Below are 19502 nucleotides of genomic sequence, written 5' to 3' on the forward strand. Positions count from 1 at the left end.
ATCGTCAGACAGGCTAATGGTATGGAAAATGCTGCTTTTGAAGTATCAAACTGAAAACAATTCATCCTGCTCTCTCTGCAAAGGACACCTCTAAATGCCAGCGCTCCAGCAGAGCAAATAGAGAGATAAGGACATGAAAAAGACTATTTTCCCTCATAAGTGGAGCGAAATTCAGATTTTTCAATTGATTCATGTGTCATTCAGCCTCTCTTGCTCCCTCTCTCTCTGTAGCTAGGAGTGTAAAAAAGGTGAGGTGGCTTGTATGAATACAAAACAGTGCATGAAATATTCATCATACAGCCATTAGGTTTTCAGAAACAGAGGGTTTTTTTCAGTACCTGTCAAAAAGATATCTGCATTTTACTTTAACATGCTTGAGTAAATTTAATTTTCTTTTTTCCATTTTATGCTTTCCTGTTCATAAAAGTGTCTATGTCATTATTAATATTCAGTTTAGATATAAAGAGCTGGTCTAGTCTACATAGTTAGGCTGTTATCTCCTTGCTCTCAGACTAGTGTAATGTTAGACAGGCGGACCAATTTGAGATTAATTTAAACCTTAAATAAATGAATTTTATGCTCTCAGACCATCTCATAACTATCAGAGTACATAACACAGTTAATAAGAGCTGAATACTTTACCTCCTTCAGTTTCGGGGTCCTGGTAATGTGCATATACTGTCTTATTGGTACTACACTGCCTATTGTTACTTAAATACAACACAGCTACTGTTAATGTTACTGATAACAACTGTTTCTCAAGTCTACAAAAGCCTGCTGTGAAGTTTTTTTTTTTTTTTTTTTTTTTTTTTTGACAATGATGGATGAGAGGAGGAAAGAGCTTGGAGGGAATAGAGACAATTTGGAATGATAATCTGATTTTGTTTCAGTCATTACTCAGTGAACATCCCTTTAACTGTTAAATTCTTCCATAATATATAGGCTTGAGAAGACAGAGAATATCAGCTCAAATAGCCAGGTGTTTCATTACAGTAACTTAGTCCTACATTAAGAGGAACTCAGCTGATTTTACACAGAAATATCAGGTAAGGCACTCTGATTCCTGAGTATAATAAAACAGCATTGGTTGAAAACCTTTGTCACCCTTGATCCCTTTTTTAATTCAACTTGAAGTTGAGTTGTTTTTTTGCAAACTGTCGTGACCTTTGACACCAACAAACACCTTTGTTCATTTGTAAAAGTGCTAATTGTTGCATTCTAGGAAATGTAGGATCCAGCATTTTTGAGTTTAAAGGACTAAAAGTCCAGATATTGCAGCCTGTGCAGACTTAGACTTAGACTTAGACAGACTTTTATTGTCATTCAGTATGCAGCAAGTGCATACAGAACAAAATTTCGTTTGCATAGGCCTCAGTTTTTACAGTTTCAGTGTAGTGCAAATGTATGTGCAAAAATTCTGCAAGCAGAATGGAAATAAATATACATAAATCTTAAATATGTACAGCAAGATTTACAGCAGTGCATCTTCAGTTTTGACCTTTAAAGTCTCTTGTGAGTCCTCTACTACTATGGAAGTGCAATAACAGGTGGATGTAATCAAGAACTAGACAACTTCGTGCAGCTGATGAACTCAAATCTCCATCTCACATCCATCTGTCAGTGTCTTTGTCTGCTTTCATGTCAGTGCTTAGGAGTCAGGAGCCAAATCTATTGATTTTCCTGAACCACGTACATGAAATATTAATGTAATCTTGTATGATCCATTTAGCGAGCATCATTTTTCAGCAGCTTAAAGCCCACATCCAGAGTTACATTAGATTTATGTTACATTTGATATCCAAATTTGAGAAAGGAAACATTGGTTTTTATGTTTTGACTTCACCCAGGACTATTTTATACATCCATACATATCCTACAACACATGTATCATGCTTCAGGCCTCTTGTACACATCCATACTCTGATTCCCACTGATTCTTATACTCTATCAGAGTTCAGCGTTGTAATATTTAGACACCCAGTTGTCTGCCAGCAGACTACTTCCTGTTGCACTAATCAAATCCTCCCCTGAGACGCTGCTCAAACAGGCAACAGCCACTGGCAGGTTGTCTTTGGCAGCTCAGGAGTGAGCCAAGAGGTACATGTACTGTATATTAATAGCTGCTTAAATTACTAAATAATTAAATCAGAAGCATTAGTAAGTGAATATTTGTTTCTCAAGTGTTTGTTTGACCTGTCATCCTCACTGGCTCTTTCAGGTGCTTCTGCAGCAGGAAAAAGATATCTGAAATATACAAAATGTTGAGCTGAGTCTGAGGTGTTGTAAAAACCTTTTTATATGTGGAATGAGAATAAAATCAAATAAAAATGTATACTATTCATTATTTTATCAAGCAAAAATGCCAAAACTAAACTAAAGTTAAAAAATAATAATGATTAAAAAATCACAGTTTTTCCATGATTGTAAACTCAGTTTTGGGGTTTTTGAACTTCAGTCAGACAAACAAAGTAATTGGAATATGTTAACTTGGGTTTTGGGAAATAATGATGGATATATTTCACTGTATTCTGACTTTTTTTCCCCCACTGAACAATTATCAAATTAGTATTATGTTACTATTATTATTAAAGAATTGTTAAGTATATTGATAGTGAAAGTAATTGTTTGTTGCAGCCTTACAGTACTCATACAATGGAATAATACTACAATTTACCAATTTGATATAACACAACATTACAATAAATAAGCTCAATGTGAACTAAAACCAGCTAGGTTTTAATACTGTCCCTCTTCAAGACAGAGGCAACAACATGCCACAGTTAGAACTCAGCTTCACTGGTACAATTAGTGTTATTATTTTCAAAGAGCAAATTAGTCCTTAATCAAATTATATAGCCGGATGGGGCTTTTGAGGCCCCTGAGGGTCCAGCCTTGCATCCTGTTTCTCAATTCTGTCCTAATGTTAATATCTAAATAAATGATATTAATTTGCCAAATTAAATCTTGTCATTTTGGACAGTATTTATCTTTAAAAATCACTAATTTTTGCTGAATTGGCACGTGCGTATCAAAAAAAAATCTACCTCATGTTGCGTGGCTCAAACGTAGGAGGGGTTTCGACATTTGCGTCATGACGTAGGTGGCGGGAGTTGTGACGAGCGTTTCCTTGTTTTCAACACAGCGCGGGAGATTCAGGAGAGGAGGCCCGAGTCTGCGGAGTCACCCGGGCAAAGTTGTAAGTTGCCACATTTTTGTCTCCTCAAATCATGACAACTGCGATAACTTTTAAGAGTTAAAAGGATCGCGCTGTAAGCGTTGTGTAACCGTTGAGTTTGAAAAGCGCTGTAGTGTTAGCGTTAGCTCGACTCAAGTTATCAGAGATGGGAGGCTGTTACAGAGAACTGTATTGTTCATGTGTAAGCGCTGCTTTCATGTGTTGATATCTGTTTCTCTGTCTTTCAGTCTGCTGATCTGTAAAAATGCCTTGTGAGAGGAAGCCGATGCGCTACGGTCACTCGGAGGGTCACACCGAGGTCTGCTTCGATGATCAGGGGAAGTAAGTCACATATTTTCATAAAGCAATGGCTGAGGAGGCGTTCAGATACTTTTAGTAAAATCCAACAATACAGCAATGTAAAACTCCTGCAGTTAAAAGCTTACGTTAAGTAAAAGTATTATCAGCATATTGTACTTAAAGAATCAGAAGTAGCCTTTCCCTTAGTTTTAATTAAAGGACATTTAGTTAAAACTACTGCATCCTGCAATATAACCTTCTTCATGAATGTTGTGATGTTCAGTTTTTGTTGAAACTGTTTCAGAGGTGTTGGTTCAACTTCATGAGAATTTTGGAGGATGTAGTTTGTGGTGTTGTTGAACTATGATTCATTATTCTGACAGGGTTTTCTGTTATTTAGACTACCCTCACTGATATAAATAGGGTGGACAAAGTAATAGATAACACCTGTCTGTTTCATTGTCTTCCTTTATTTGAAAAATAACTCAAGCTGTCAGTTTAATGTAGTTTTGGTTTGGTTTCCCCTTTAGAAGTATAAAACGGAAACACTCAAGTGAGGTACAGGTGCCATCTGAAATTAATAATTTCAGATGGCACCTGAGTTGAATAATAACTTGCATGAAAACTTCCCTGCCATCAGCAGCTGCTAGCGTCCTCACCACTGTCACCAGATTGTGTGTTCTTAAAAAACACTGGTATTCTGGTCTGACTTTCAGATGTCTGGGGTTGATGTCTGTTGATCTATGATTTTAGAGAGATTTATAACACTTGTCAGAGCTTTAATTGGGCTTAATGTAACAAATTGTCAGCCTGTCTCTTCTGCTCAGAGAAACAAGGGGCGGGGGTCACGTCTAAGGGTTACAATTTTTTTTTCTTTTTTTCTTCTGCTTAAAAAAAATTCAACATAGTCCCTTTAAAAATTAGCCCATATCAGATCTTGATCAACTTCTGCTCAGGTTCATTGTCACCTGTGGAAACGATGGAGATGTTCGGATATGGGAGGGTCTGGATGACGACGACCCGAAGTTCATCACTGTTGGTGAAAAGGCGTACTCTCTGGCACTGAAGGTCAGTCGTCTGGGACACACGATTCATGATGTGTGATTGTTTTCAATTCAGAGAGTTTGTAATGAATCAACACATGTTGGCAAAAAACATTCAGTGGTGGATTGAGACGTTTTCCTTCCTCTACAGAACGGCAAGCTGGTGACGGCGAGCTCCAACAACACGGTGCAGATTCACACGTTTCCTGACGGTGATCCAGACGGCATCCTGACCCGGTTCACCACCAACGCCACACATGTCACCTTCAACAGCAGTGGCTCGAAGGTTGGCGCTGGATCCAGGTACTCATGATTGTAGACTGACCAGAAAAACAGTAGAAGGTCTTTCAAATTAAATAACAACCACCTTCCCCTGGAAGCAGGGGAAAAGTGCAAATCTGGCTCTTCAACTGATTGTAAGTTTAATCAGTTGTTTGGACAGAGCCAGGGTTTTTTTGTTCTTAGCTTGTTTCTTTGTTTACTTAAGATCCAGATGTCTGATGACAAAAATCCTTCATCTGGTTTAAGATTATAGTTATAATGATTAAAAAAGTGATGGTGATGTGCCTTGAAACTGTGAGAAAATAGTCGGCTAAAAACGTTTTAATGTCAGGCCATCGGGCAGACAACCGGCGCTTACAGAAAGCCCCTGATTCCACACAACAGATGTAGAGACCCATTCCTCGTTAGAGGTCAATGTACTGCTCTGGTCTCCTGCCAGTGTTGTAGTGTATGCAAATGTGCCAACACATCATCATGTTATATTGATAGAAAACTTTTTTTGTGTAACAATTGGTACGAGTATTATGAATGATATGATGTGGCACAGACTGACTTCATGATGTTGAGATCAGGCCTCTGTTGGGGCCAGACAATCTGTTGCAGGACTCCTTGTTCTTTTTGTCTCTGAAAACTTTTTTATCTTTATGATTCTGGCTCATTGTTGTTGTGATACAGAGTGAATTAGGGACCAGTCCCGTGCCTTCCTGTCGGTGCTGAGAGATGGATAAGAATGGTGAAAAATCTCCAGTCATAAACATTGCTGGGAATGTTTAAGAGCCCATGTGGGCCATAATCCTGGAAAACATGACTAGTCAGTTATGAGGATGTCCGGCTGACTGAGCAGATCCATCGGCTCCTCCTGAGTGATGTGATCTCGGTGAATGTCACTTCTACTTTGTCAAACCATGCACGTTCAGCCCGCTCCGGCTTCTCCTGTGGCATCTGGTGAGGCTGTCGTGCGTAAACGTGTCTGTTGTGTTCAGTGTTGTGCGCACTATGACTAACCCAGGCAATGATCTTATTAGGCTCGGTATTGTTGTTCCGGCACAGAATGAGCTGCACACAGCCGGTGTACCTGAATGATATTTCCACCTCACAGACAGAGCAGCACTTGGATTGGTTTATGATTAGTCTTTATTGGAGATTAACGTCTGTTTGCTACCAGGATTGATTTGCCCTAAACAGGTTGATCACAGCAATAAAAGCACAGAGCATGGCACCGTATTGATGCTGCTATTTTCACACTGTTAATTTCTGTTGTGATATTGACTGTAAAAATCCAAGCGTCTGAGTCTGTTCGAGGTGGATTTGGCATTTGCATTCTGGCAGATGCTGCAGGAAATCAGGATTATTTTGTTTCTCGTGTTCATTGATTTGACAATTTGTGCTTGTGTTGGCTCAAGCTGACGTGCCCTTTCCTTTGATTCTGTCACTCACGTGTGAACACAGCTCTCCTCCACATGCCAGTTTGCACACATTTACTCTCAGTTTCTCTCTTTTTCCCCCCCCCCCCTCTCAGTGACTTCATGATTAAGGTAGTGGAGGTGTCGGACAGCAGCCAACAGAAAACGCTCCGGGGTCACGAAGCCCCCGTCCTCAGTGTCACCTTTGATCCCAAAGATGACTTCCTGGTGGGTAAACCTGGTCTGTGATGGCAGGAGTTTAACACTGAGGTTGTTTTCTGCTTGTTTGCTTTGATTATGATCTGTTTGCTCTTTGCTCTGATGATTAACAAACTGTTTTCAGAATAAGGAAGTAAAATAAAATAAGAAATGGACATTATGACCTTTCTATCAGGCATCTTCCAGCTGTGACGGCTCTGTCGTGGTGTGGAACATTGAGGAGCAGGTATGTCTAATGTTTTAATGCTTCACACTCAAAGATTTTTATGAAAACAGACTTTTTTTTTTAATTTACCTGTGTACTTCATCTGGTCAGTCAGATGTCACATGCAGATCTGCTTTGTGTCCATTCAGACTCAGGTGATCAGTTGGCCTCTGCTGCAGAAGACCAATGACGTCAGTAATGCCAAGTCTCTGTGTCGGCTGGCCTGGCAGCCCAAGACAGCAGAGGTCAGTGACACAACCCTTTGACCATTTCACCTCCATCTCTCTAGTGTTTCTGTTTCCTCAGTGAAAACCACACCAGTGATTAATCAGAAAGGCAGAACAGATCACTAATGCTAAAGTAACAAAGAACTTTCTCTGTGTTCGCTCAGTTTTTAGCGGTTCCTGTAGACACGAAGGTCCACCTGTACGAGCGAGGGTCCTGGGATCATGTGAGCAGCCTGTCTGACGATCTGCTCACACAGGTGAGATCCGGTCAAATACATGCCCCTGCTTGCCCTCAGTAAACGAGCCCTTTACACTGCACTTTGGATTGTTCCGGATGAAACTGCACAGAAATACAGTGAGGGCTGTGGTCTAACATCACGCTGTGTTTGCAAATGTCTGTAAATAACTGAAAAGGCGACAGCATACTCCCTTCAATCATCACAAAATGATTTTGAACTTTAAACAGAAGTTTAAAACTTCCCTTGTCGTTGTTTAAAGACAAAAAGCTTCACATACATCAACAATTTCCACTGTCACATTTGTGTCATATAGAGGCGTAATGGTACATTTTTTTTTTGTAGTTGTTGCTCAATACTGATAAACTGACTTGTATATTGTTGATCTCTGAGCTCAATATACGAGATTTGATATTGTATTTATCTCATTAAAAGCAGAGTTTGATTATTTTTACTGCTCCCTGAGCTGTTCTTACCTTGTTCTTACAGTGATGAGGTGTTGATGGACATTATCAGCCGGTTCATCATAAACTCTTTGTGCCAGAGCTCATTAGGTGTTAATGTCTGCTCAGTGTGAAGTCAACACTTTACATCTAATTCATTTAGTTCTAATTCCCTGCTGTGTTTCTTCCTGTTCGCTGTCCCTTCATTTTTCTCAGTCTGATCAAAGATGAATTTCCTCTGTTAACCTCTTGGCTGCTGACGTAACCTCTTTACGCATGTCGTAAATTTTCAGAACAAATATCTGACCTTCATACAACGTGGAGGCCGACCTCTTCAGTTGAAACCATCAGCAGAACTGAAGGCTCAGATTGTCAGTGCTCTGTAGGAAAATCAGTTTCTTCTTTCTCTTGGGTTGAATTTCTTTTCCACGCCCTGTTTTCTCTGCAGCCTATCAACGTGCTGGCCTGGTCTCAGTGTGGGCAGTTCCTGGCAGCTGGCAGCGTGGGGGGTTCACTGACAGTGTGGGACGTGAACAGCAAGCTGTGTGTGGAAAGGTGTGTAATGAGAACATGTCCAGAAGATAAGTCATGTGTGTATAGATCATGCTGTTACTTAGAATGGGAAGTGATTAATTAAAAGTTGAGCTGGATTTTGTTATTTCAGATAGCTCATCCTTTGCAAGAAAACGAATAGGTGTATTAAGACTGCTTCTAACGATCATTTCCATTATTGGTTAATCTACAGACTATTTTCTCGATAAATTGTGCGGTCGTCTATAAAACATCAGAAAACAGTAAAAAAAAAAAAAAAAAAAAAAAAAAAAATGAACAGCATCCAATGTCAAGATATTTTAACACTGCTTTAAGGGTAATGATAGATTCAGGGACAGTGGACTTTCAGGATCACTGTAGTTGAAGTTTTCTCATCGCTGCAGACAGAAGCACGAGAAAGGCTTCACAGTGTGCGGTTTGGCCTGGCATCCGTCAGGCAGTCAGATCGCCTACACGGACACAGAGGGCTGCCTGGGCCTCCTGGACGGACTCAGCACCTCTACATCTGATGCCAGCACCACCAAGGTAACACAGGATTTAAATGTTTCCCCCAACTTAAGTGTACCTGTAACCTGCAGGATGGTGACAGGCAGCTAATGACGTTTTTTCAGCCTCTCTTGTACATGACTGAGATATCTCAACACACAACTTCACTGGACTCTCAGCAGGCACCGACAAAGAAGCCAGTGAAAGACTATGACGACCTGTTTGATGATGACGATGATGGACTCATGGATGAAGGACTGAGCGACAACAACTCTCCTGTTAAGAAACCTGTCGCTGGGGACGATGACGACGACGACGATTTCCTCATGCCTGCAACTGGGCGGGTGAGGAACAGAGGGGCGATCCTAGATGATGAGAACTCACTGGGTGAGTAAGAGGGAAGGTAGGGGAGGGATGGGGTTTGATACAGACTGTGGTGTTGGGCCAATAAAAACAAGACTTAAAAATGTTTAGGCAGTTTGTGGTTGTTGTTGTCGAAGTTGTTTCAGCACCACTTTTTTCATCAAGTGAATTTCATCAGTATTAAAAGAAAAAAAAAAGGAAGCTCAGGAATCTGGCTGCCAAGACTCGAAGCAAGACAAGCTTATTATTCATCCACATAGCTCTGTAGGAAGTAAACATGAAATTCCAAGCAACAACAAAGTCTAATTGTGTGGTTTCGGTTAATGGCGAATAAGTGGATTTAGCCTGTCCACTTAAATCTTTGAATAATTCCATCTCTGCATGTGTGTCAGACACAGGATCGCTGAAACTCGGTCAGGACAAATTTGGGGACGACGATGACACAGGCAGTGCTGTAGTGCCTGCGGCAGCCCCTCTGGTACCCTTGCGTCCCGTCTACGAGGGACCCCTGCCAACGCCTCCTCAGAAGGCCTTTCAGCCGGGCTCCACCCCTGCACATCTCACACATCGCTTCATGGTAGGAAACACTGACAGATGGATGGAGTATTAGAAGTCGATTCTGTTTAATGTTTAAAACTCTGTAAGCTTCAATTTAAAATAAATAGGAAAAAAATAACATTTAACTAAGAAGTTATAGTAACAGGCTAATTGTGCCTCAGATGTGGAACTCTGTGGGAATAGTTCGAGGTTACAACGATGAGCAGGACAACGCCATCGACGTTGAGTTTCATGACACAGCTGTGCACCATGCCATGCATCTCACCAACTCGCTGGGTCACACCATGGCTGACATTTCCCAGGAGGCCGTGCTGCTGGCCTGCCCCAGCACAGATGAGCTTGCCAGGTAAACCTCCTCCTGTCTTGTTTGTATGTATGTTTTTTGTTTTTTTTAATTTTTTTTTTTTTTTCATATCTTTGAACCTGCGCCTCTCTTCTCAGTAAGCTGCAGTGCCTCCACTTCTCGTCGTGGGACACCAATAAGGAGTGGATGGTGGACCTGCCGAAGGACGAGGACGCGAGGGCGCTGTGTCTGGGTCAGGGCTGGGCAGCAGTCGCCACCAGCACACTGATTCTCAGGCTCTTCTCCATCGGAGGCGTTCAGAGAGAAATCTTTAGCCTGCCAGGACCTGTGGTGTGCATGGCCGGACACGGAGAGCAGCTGCTCGTCGTCTACCATCGGGGTTAGACGCACACACAGGCACACACCACTTTGATATATATATATATATACACCACCAAATTTTTAAAATCAAACACTGACTGGATGCAAATGCTTTTTCCCCACTTTTCACCATCTTATTTGAAAATAAGCTGAATATTTTTAGGTTTTGAACAATTGTTTGTGAAAAACAAGCAATTTAATAAAATCACTTTGGGCGTTAGGAAATTGTTCTATTTTTTTTCTGACATTTTATATACTAAATGTCAGTTAGTTAATTGAGAAAAAAATCAATATTAATCAGTAATGAAAATAATCGTCTGTCACAGCTCTGCCTTTTTTTTTTATAAGAAAGAAGTAGATAATGATTAGGTGTTTTAATTCCGGCAAAATTGCTTTTGATTTTATCTGAGTTTGTATGGATTGAAACATTTGTAGAAGATAGAGGCCTCTTGTTTTCTAAAGGCCAGAAAAACTGTGTTTTCTAAGGGTAGAGAGAACACTAAAAGACCATTTTTCTTTCAAATTTTACATACTCATCATTGTAGCAAGTCATTTTTCTAGCTCATACCTTAGTATTGTATTTTATTTAATGTGGCTGCCAGTCATTTAAAGACTATCTTAAGACTTAATGTGCATGTGTTGAGTAAACCATCACAGTGAACATCATGTCTGCATGTTGCATTAATTTTGTAAATCTAACTTACACGTTTTTTAAAAAAATGTTTTTTTCCGGCAACTGCAGCGTTCACTGTGATGTTCAGTTAATTTCAAGCATGTTTCAAGGCTCTGCAAGTTAATATTCATAGCGTACAGGAATAAAGTGAAACCAGTGGCAGCCCAGAAGGCTAAAGAGTAGTTATGAAAGTCTAAAACACAGGCAGCATGATTTGGAAAATGCCCAGCAGAGATACAAATATAGTAAATTATTTAAACACGCAAGCCTTTTTTTTAAAGCCCCAGTTTTACTTCCTGTTAACTATGAGGACTCTGCAGAGTGTATTGAAGCATCACTCACACTTTAATGAGGCCTGATGTTGGTGCATGTCTCATTTTACGTCATCAGCTACAGGTTTTGACGGGGAGCAAGCTCTGGGAGTCCAGCTGCTGCAGTTCGGTCAAAGAAAGAGGCAACTCATCAACGGCGAACCCCTCCCACTCTCTCACAAATCCTACCTTTCCTGGCTCGGGTTCACTGCTGAGGGTCAGTCTGTCAAATTCTCCTTCACTTCACTTCACAGACTTTGTTCATACATGTTAAATTGGCATTTTTAACAGAAGAGGCAGCAGAGAAGATGACAGCCTGGTTGTGTTGTGATTTTTCAGGAACCCCTTGCTACGTGGATTCAGATGGGGTGGTGCGGATGCTGAACCGCTCCCTGGGAAACACATGGACTCCAGTGTGTAACACCAGAGAGACCTGCAAAAGCAAATCGGATCACTACTGGGTGGTTGGAGTGCATGAGAACCCTCAGCAGCTCAGGTGAATGCTCTGATGAGTCTTATTCCCTCTTTCATGTCTCAGAAGTCGGCTGTTTCTTATCTTTAATCAGATCTTAACACACTGACATGTAACACAGCGATATCATTTAGTGGGAGTTAACACAGATATCATTATTTCAGATGTCCATTGTGAATAAATGTCCATAAATCTGCTTAGAAATCATAGAAATCACTGGTTAATCACTGTGTTTTGGAGGTTTTTGTTTTCTTCTGCTAAATCCTGTTTGTTCTTGTCCTGTCAGGTGTATTCCATGTAAAGGCTCCAGGTACCCGCCGACCCTGCCCAGACCTGCCGTGGCCATCCTGCCCTTCAAGTTGCCGCTGTGTCAGACCACCACAGAGAAAGGACAAATGGAGGTAAACACCACAAACACACCTGAGACTGTTTGCTTAGATAAACTGCATAGATGCTAAAACAGCGATAGGGACTGTACAGTTGTACAGACTGTGCAGTGTTTTCTTACTGGTGTAACAGAGATCCAGTTCTTTGTCACATACCCATCTTTAATGTGAATTAGAGTCGCTCATTCAGCCTGTCATCCTCTGTCATCCTCTGTTGTCTTCTGTTGTCCTCCAGGAGCAGTTCTGGCGTTCGGTCCTCTTCCACAACCACTACAGCTTCCTGTCCTCCAGCGGCTACGAGATCGACGAGGAAGGACAGAGTAGATCCCAGAAGGAGCAACAGGAGCTGCTCATGAAGATGTTTGCAGTAAGTGTGAAAACTCTGAGCGGTGGATAGCATCTGCGGGATCACACTTGACACTACGATCCGTGATTTTAGAAGTTTGTGTCGTTGTTATCTCCTGACGGATGCGTTTCTCCTCCAGTTGTCCTGTAAGCTGGACAGGGAGTTTCGCTCTATGGAGCTGGCAGAGATGATGACTCACAACGCGGTGACTCTGGCCATCCGATACGCGTCGCGATCCAGACGCATGGCCCTCGCCCAGCGGCTCAGCGAGCTCGCCCTAGAGAAAGCCAACCAGATCCAGGAGGAAGGGCCAGGGGAGCAGGAAGAGGAGCCACAGTACTGCAGCATCAGGCGGACCTCTGGGTAATTCTATAATAACACATCTGTCTCCTCAACTGTTGAAGTGCATTAGTGTAACCACTGCAGTGGTGTAATTACTTCTACATCTTGTATTCTACCATTAGTGCTTTCTTTGGAGGTTGTGAAATAATTAGCGGAATTACAGAGAAAATAACAGACCAAAACTTTAGGACAGATATGTAACTTAAACATTTTGGAGCATATGAAAGATGAGGGGAAGACTGTGTGATTCACAAGCTTCTTGTTTGGACAGGTATGGCCAGAGTGAGGTCACAGGAGGACGTTACAGCACCAGACATGAGGAGGAGGAGGAGGAAGAGCAAGGAGAAGATCCGTGTGACGAAGAGGACAGACAAGAGATGGAGACAGAGGAGACGACAGAAGCCAGAAAACGTCAGTTCCACTTCTTTCTTCAGCTCGTTGCACATTTGCATTAGTTCATCATGACTCTGGCTGTATGTTTGGACTTGTTGTCATGATGATTCTCTGTGATTCTCACTCATGATGAATAAATCTAAATCTAAATTACCTGAAGCTTTTACACAGGGCTGTATTTTCTCTGCAAAAGATGTCAGTGATACCAGCTAACATTAACATTCATGTCTCTCATCCTGTAGGTGTAAATCCATTTGCTAAAGAGGCAGGGTCACCTGTGAAGCCGTCTCTGACACCAAGTAAGTAAATATCCATATGTACAAAAGTTAAATTTTAGGTAATTATGACCAATTGTATTCAAGCAGTGACATATGCTTTGTGTCAAGCAGAATAACTCAGTTAGACACGCTGTCATGTACCACCTGTAGACTGTGATCCAGATATAAAAGATGCATCATTTATTTGAGTGTGAATATTGACCTTTAAATGTAGTTCTGCTGGGATGTTTTGAAGCCTCGATTTGGAGTTGGAAAATGAGTAGAATGTGGTGGGACCACCGCCATGACTGAGTGTGAAAGGCTTAGACATCTGTCAGTTAAAGTGAACTCTCTAAGCTTTAATAATCAGACAATAATCATTTCAGCTCATCATAGGCTCTGTATGTTAGGTATCTGTGTGTGTATGTCGGCTGTTAAGTAAGAAATTGCAGTACAGAAATATCAAACATATGCTGAGATAATATACAAAGAGTCTCTATTTGTAACACATTGTATAATTTATCCACCAGAGAACACGGTGTTTATTTAGTTTATTTTTCATCTGTTAAATGTCCTGTTCAGAACATATCATAGTAACAACTCTATCAACAAAACTCAAGAGATCCTGTGTAATAATATCTGTTGGAGGGCAGGGTGTTGTTAAAGTATTGCACCTGAGCGCCTGATTTCTAATTTGTTTTTCAGTTGGAAAAGTAGGACGTGCAAATCCTTTCAAGGTAAGGTCTCAATGTACCTTGTTTAATGTACCTCAGATTATTTAGATGTGAATATTCAGGGTATCTACAGATCTTAAAAACACTGATTTCCCTAAAAAATGAGCCAATGATTGATGGAATTATTGTTATCTATAGTCAGGAAGTCCCAAAGTGAAATGTGATCTAGATGTCAATAAATGAACGCACTAGCAGTGAACCTCAAGACACGTCTTCCCCACTGGTTCTCATTAACATCTCTCATACCCTGCAATATGCCTTGCGGCTCTTAATTGAGGTAAGATTTTAATGGGGATATTTTCAGGTCCCTGGATCGGGGAAACCATCGGCGTCGTCTGGTCAGCCTCGAGTGACAAACATCCTAGACAACATGACATCCAGCAGGAAGTCAGCTCCGCTCGGCGGATCGGCAGGGAAACCAAACAAAAGTCCTGTCCTTAAACCGCTGGCTCCCAGACCCAAGTCAAAGGTATTGTACCACCAAACTTCTCCTACCTCAAAAATATGAAACAATATAGCAATGAATTAAATATGCTAAATCTCATCTTGGGGTCGCCATATTAGATATTGCCATAGATATTTACTCGTCATTGTTATCTGCTGATAATTTCCCTCCTCTCCCTCCAGACTCAGTCCACTCTGCTACAGATGACTGGCACAAAAGCAGCCAATAGGAAGACTCAAGAAGACACAGATCCAGTGGCAGTTCAGCAGAAACAACCAGAGGTCCCGCCTCCAGCCTCACCTGCAGATAACACAGAGAATAAGAGGTAAAAGATGGAATTATCTAATCTTTTGAAACTGCTTCGTTTGATGTGGAAAGGCAGATTCTTCAAGCAGATTTAGGTTTGTTTTATAAAAGAGACTCAGTTGTGTTGCTGACTGTGTCTGTTCAGGCCAAAGACGGGTTTCCAGCTCTGGCTAGAGGAGAACAGGAAGAATATCACAGCGGATCATCCTGATCTGGAGGAGACTGACGTCATCAAAGAGGCCATGGGACGCTTCAGGACACTGTCAGCAGAGGAGCGACTGGTATGAAACACTGAGGGGTTTGAGTTTCAGGGAAGAGGGTTTGGGTTACGTTAAGAGATTGTGTTTGAAAAGATCCTGGAAAACTTACAGATTTGACCAAATTGCTCTGGAATACACTGGGTTTTATTGGCATCAGACACCCTGAAGTTTTTTGACCACTTGAAGGCAGTGGAAATAAGCTGTGAACGCAATATTGACATATAGCAAACGTTGATTATTTACATATCCATGAGTTACAGAGCAACTGTAATGTCTAGTTTGTGACAAAGTATTCCCTCCCTTCTAGCTCTGTTTTTGGTCTTTACCAACTTCTGAGGGAAATATCTGGCTACTTATCTGTTAAATGCTCCACTATTTTTGGACACATGAACAGGGAGCCAAAACTCACTTATAAAGCTCCATAAGGAGCAGAACTGACTATATGACTAACTAACTATTCACTATAAACAACCCCTTTAACATTGTTACATTATTATTGTAAAATATTGGTTATAGCGACGTTAATTAAACTCCCAATCATGGTCTGTGAATGCAGGGAATAACATTTTCTGATTTGTCTCACATTGGCAACACTTTACCCACAGTATACCACAGTCTTAAAACACACGCTCATAAAAAAGCAAAATTCACTGTTTGATTGCGAATGACATAAATTTCTACAGCTGATATGAATTTCTTTCTTAGCCAGATAAATAAAACCAAAAAAAAAAAAAAAACTATCCGGAGTAAAATAGCATCCTGTGATATAGCACCATGTTTTGTCTTTAGCATGTCTCTAAAAGTGAGCTGTTTTCAGTTCACCCTGCCTTGATCTAGTTTGCCCTGAAGAGCAAATTGAGCAGTAAAACACATCAATTAGAGTCTGTGCGACAGCAGTGATTATCAGCTGCAGATCCATTAACCCTGTCCTCACTGTGTGGCCAGGAGACACACACCACAGTCGTCTTTTCTCTCAGCTGTTTGGGACTGAAACTTCACAAAAAGGACCGAACAGCCTCTCTTGTCTGAATAAATTTCACTGGTGCTTTTTGTCTAAATTTGCCTGTAAAATGGAAAATTAATCACTAACATTTGTGCAGTAAACTATTCTGCCATCCCCTCAGTGTTACTTAGGGTTTCACCAAAAAAAAAATCCAAATTTTAAAAACTAATTTTCAGCTGTGGTCAGCCGATCGATGAATGAATGAATGACGGAGGTTGTGTCAGTAATGACAGACCCCATCCTCTCATCCACCTGAGTGCTCACAGACGTCAATTTGTGAGTTTGTGTAGTAGCCTGGTCCTGACCCTGCATACATCAAGACTCTCAGCAGAGGGCTGGATGACACTTGACAGAAAGAAAAGAGAAAGTGGATGTGAACTGGAGGGGGGTGGACAGGGCTGCAGGGGGGTGTGGGGGACGAACACGGACATTCCTGTTGCCAGGGAAACCTGTTGAGTGTGTTTTGGCATTGATGGCACAAAGCATTGATCTTATGGTAATCCTGTGTGAGAGACAGTGAGTGGGTCAGTCTGCTGGGGAATAGTTATATTTTAACAGACAGTTGCAGCCTTACACATCACTTTAATTTAAATTCAGACAATTTTAGCATCAAAACACTTTCAAACGTTGAGAAATGTTCAAGTCCTCGACAAACTGAGCAGTGTACTGTAGCTTCACTAGGTAACAGTGCAGACCTGACACTTTACAAATTCACAAAAGCACCAGTGGAAAAAACTTATCTGTTTATTTTTGTATTGCCAGCACTCATTCACAACTTGCTCATTCTTTGTAATGAGACACAACTGCTGCACTGAAGGCTCCAGCAAAATGTTAATCGTTGCTCAAATTTTGTGCAACATCAACTGACAAATACATGGGTCAGTCCATACCAACTAGAACGCCTTATGGTGTGCGTGGTATAAAATTAATATATAGAATCAACTTGCAAAGCTAGAGGCTCGATTTGTTTTTTCCTCTTAAATATTTATTTTTTATCATTTTAGTCTCTAAAATATAGTAAAATAGCTAAAATCACAAGGTTTCCTGCAGAGGTTTTCTTATAAACAACACAAAAGTTACGTTTATATTAAGAATTTTTCACTAAAACACAAAGTGTGTATCCTTGAGCTATAAACAACAGCACTGGATACATTTCCTTCATCATAAGACCTTTGCAAAGTCAGTGTTTTTATGTTTTAAATTTTAAATTAAAATGTCACTACCACCAGCTCAGTGGAACAATGTGAAGCCATTTGCAGGATGTGAATTGTTTCGCAAACGTGCATACTTGTGATTTTTTTTTTAATAATCAATGTCATTTTCTAAGCAAAAACACTGAGTATTTGCTGTCCCCAGCCTCTACAATGTGACTATTTGACACACACCAACGCAGCCTCCTGCTAATTATTTCTTAGATTCAAATGAAATTCATTCCCAGCTGCAGCTCTGACTTGTGGTGCATTTCAGCTCCAAGTATTATAGTTATTAAAAAAACTGTAAAATGATCCTGCGGGGCCTCGTTTAGCCTGAAACCTTGTTAATGTCTGAACCCGGGGTCGCGTGTGTATATGCGTGTGTGTTTGTGTGTGTGTGTGTGTGATGAGTTTCTCCTAATTACATTATTCTGTCCAAATACAATAAAATGACAATTGAATAGCGAGACGTCACAGCTTGAACCATCTACCAGCTCTGTAATGGTGGTGTTTGGTTGTTTTGATATGCATGGGGGTTAATGGCAGTGCTTCATCGGGCGCTGGGGGTGAAGAGCGTTTGTGTTTATTTGTGTGTTTGTGTGTGTGTGGCCTGTGTTGTTGCTCCCGGTCTACTCACCATGCCCGATGATTCATCCCAGCTCCATTACGTCCAGGGGAAGAGCTTCCTTTTGTCTCGGCTGGGAGAGAAAGAGAGGGGGGGAAAATAAATAAATAAAAGCGTGAGGAGGAAAAGAGCCAGCAGGCCAAAAGAGATGCAGCCTGTCAATAGTGATTATACATGACAGGATGCAATTTCAGGACGCCTGAGTGTCCGTCTGTGTGTGTGTGTGTGCGTTTAGTCATCGTCATGTAGGTGTTTGTAGCCTTGGATAGAGACAGAAGAACAATGCTGTTTCGTTTGGTCCTCCGTGTAATTAATGTGCATTTCATGTCTTTGTTTTATTTCTTTGTGGTTCAGTCGTGGACAGAAAGAGCAAAAGGCCAAACTGGAGATGCAGCAGATCTGAAGAAGAGGAAAAGAACAGATGGAGGAGGAGGAGATGTGGAAAATGAAAATGGACAGGCGGAAACAGATGAAAATAGTGCCAAGAAGAAGAAATCTTTGGACGCCTCCTCTAAGCTTTCAGCGTTTGCATTTAACAAAAGCTAAAAGTTCTTAATAGTGTGAATTTGTCGAGTTTTGAGGCACGTAATCAGAAAACTTAAAGCCCTTAAAACTGTAGTATCAATAACGGAGTTTTGTTTTGTTTACTGATTTATCTCTTGTGACATTTCTAAAAAAAAAAAAAAAAAAAAAACAACTTTTACTGTATTTTAACTTTTGAATAAATGTAAATGTTTGTATGTTCATTTTTTGATATTTTCTTTTTCTGGGATTTTCTGAAGCCATCGTTATTCATCTTGTATTTTTTGTCAACCGCCACTGACAGGTTTTAATCAGCCTTTCTGCACAAACTCTAAACGTAAGCTTTGAACCTGCAAAGGAGGTCGATTTGTTCAGAGACAATTCTAGTAAAGCTGATTCAAAAGAAAGTTGTTCAGGACGACAATCAGGTACCGTGATCCTCCTCAAACTGCATGTGAAATGACGAGGGATCTGGCAAAGCTTTGGTTCTAAAATCAGTTGTGGTTCAACCAGTTCAGGGTCAAAGTCATGTCTAATCCATGCAGGTGAACTGGGAGGATTCCAGTAGATGTTTGCTTTATATTTCTCTTATTGTCAACAAATCCCATGAGAAAACCAACAATGTGTTTGTCTGAATTTCCTAACCTGTCGGTGACACTCAGCCCCAAGCTTAACTGGCTCCTGTTCAAGATTTAAATCTAGTCTGACTGGTCAGAAATATATAGTTACATAAAAAAAGAAAGAAAGAAAGATTCAGTAGTGTTGTGAAACCACCGGCCACTGTAGATTTTTAGCAAACTTTACAAACAGGATGAAATAGTACAGTTGTTGGGGACTATTTTCAGCAGTGGATGATGTTGATGATGCTTTCATGTGATTTGTTGACCACAAGAAAAGTAGAGAATATCACTGTCAGGGTTAAATTGGCTTGATCAATGTAAAATAAAAAATATAATGTATTTAAAAGTTTTAGGTACAAGAAATGTGGTTGTTTTTAGCAATTACGTCATGGAAGTTTTTGAGTTGTGCAGTAAACAAACAAAAAAACTAAAGTAAATCAGTATTTGCTGTGACCACG

The 19502-nt window shown here is 40.7% G+C and overlaps 1 protein-coding gene across 2 annotated transcripts; it reads left to right on the forward strand.

Moving 5' to 3' along the window:
* Positions 1 to 3083: 3083 nt before the first annotated feature.
* Positions 3084 to 18648, forward strand: wdhd1 (WD repeat and HMG-box DNA binding protein 1). Of its 2 annotated transcripts, none has more exons than XM_018683297.2 (26): positions 3084 to 3196; positions 3424 to 3517; positions 4432 to 4543; positions 4670 to 4821; positions 6320 to 6431; positions 6598 to 6648; positions 6777 to 6872; positions 7019 to 7111; positions 7982 to 8088; positions 8469 to 8610; positions 8751 to 8958; positions 9327 to 9511; positions 9654 to 9838; positions 9934 to 10175; positions 11220 to 11357; positions 11480 to 11636; positions 11899 to 12013; positions 12234 to 12365; positions 12484 to 12707; positions 12958 to 13097; positions 13322 to 13378; positions 14042 to 14073; positions 14375 to 14539; positions 14698 to 14840; positions 14967 to 15102; positions 18257 to 18648. In XM_018683297.2, the coding sequence occupies exons 2-26, from the start codon at positions 3441 to 3443 to the stop codon at positions 18446 to 18448; spliced, it is 3393 nt and encodes a 1130-aa protein (XP_018538813.1). In that variant the 5' UTR covers positions 3084 to 3196; positions 3424 to 3440; the 3' UTR covers positions 18449 to 18648. The 2 variants fall into 2 exon arrangements, with proteins under 2 accessions (XP_018538813.1, XP_018538814.1); XM_018683298.2 differs by having other exon boundaries at positions 8754 to 8958.
* Positions 18649 to 19502: the final 854 nt, after the last annotated feature.

This window comes from Lates calcarifer, linkage group LG2 (assembly GCF_001640805.2).
Source record: "Lates calcarifer isolate ASB-BC8 linkage group LG2, TLL_Latcal_v3, whole genome shotgun sequence".
Classification (NCBI taxonomy): Eukaryota; Metazoa; Chordata; class Actinopteri; family Centropomidae; genus Lates; species Lates calcarifer.

What these genes read in the sequence shown, in the direction of transcription:
- wdhd1 (XM_018683297.2), top strand. Translation starts at nt 3,441, where the DNA reads ATGCCTTGTGAGAGGAAGCCGATGCGCTACGGTCACTCGGAGGGTCAC. An exon ending in CGTACTCTCTGGCACTGAAG is followed by an intron (nt 4,544 to 4,669) that starts GTCAGTCGTCTG and finishes CTTCCTCTACAG; the next exon opens with AACGGCAAGCTGGTGACGGC. An exon ending in ATCCCAAAGATGACTTCCTG is followed by an intron (nt 6,432 to 6,597) that starts GTGGGTAAACCT and finishes CCTTTCTATCAG; the next exon opens with GCATCTTCCAGCTGTGACGG.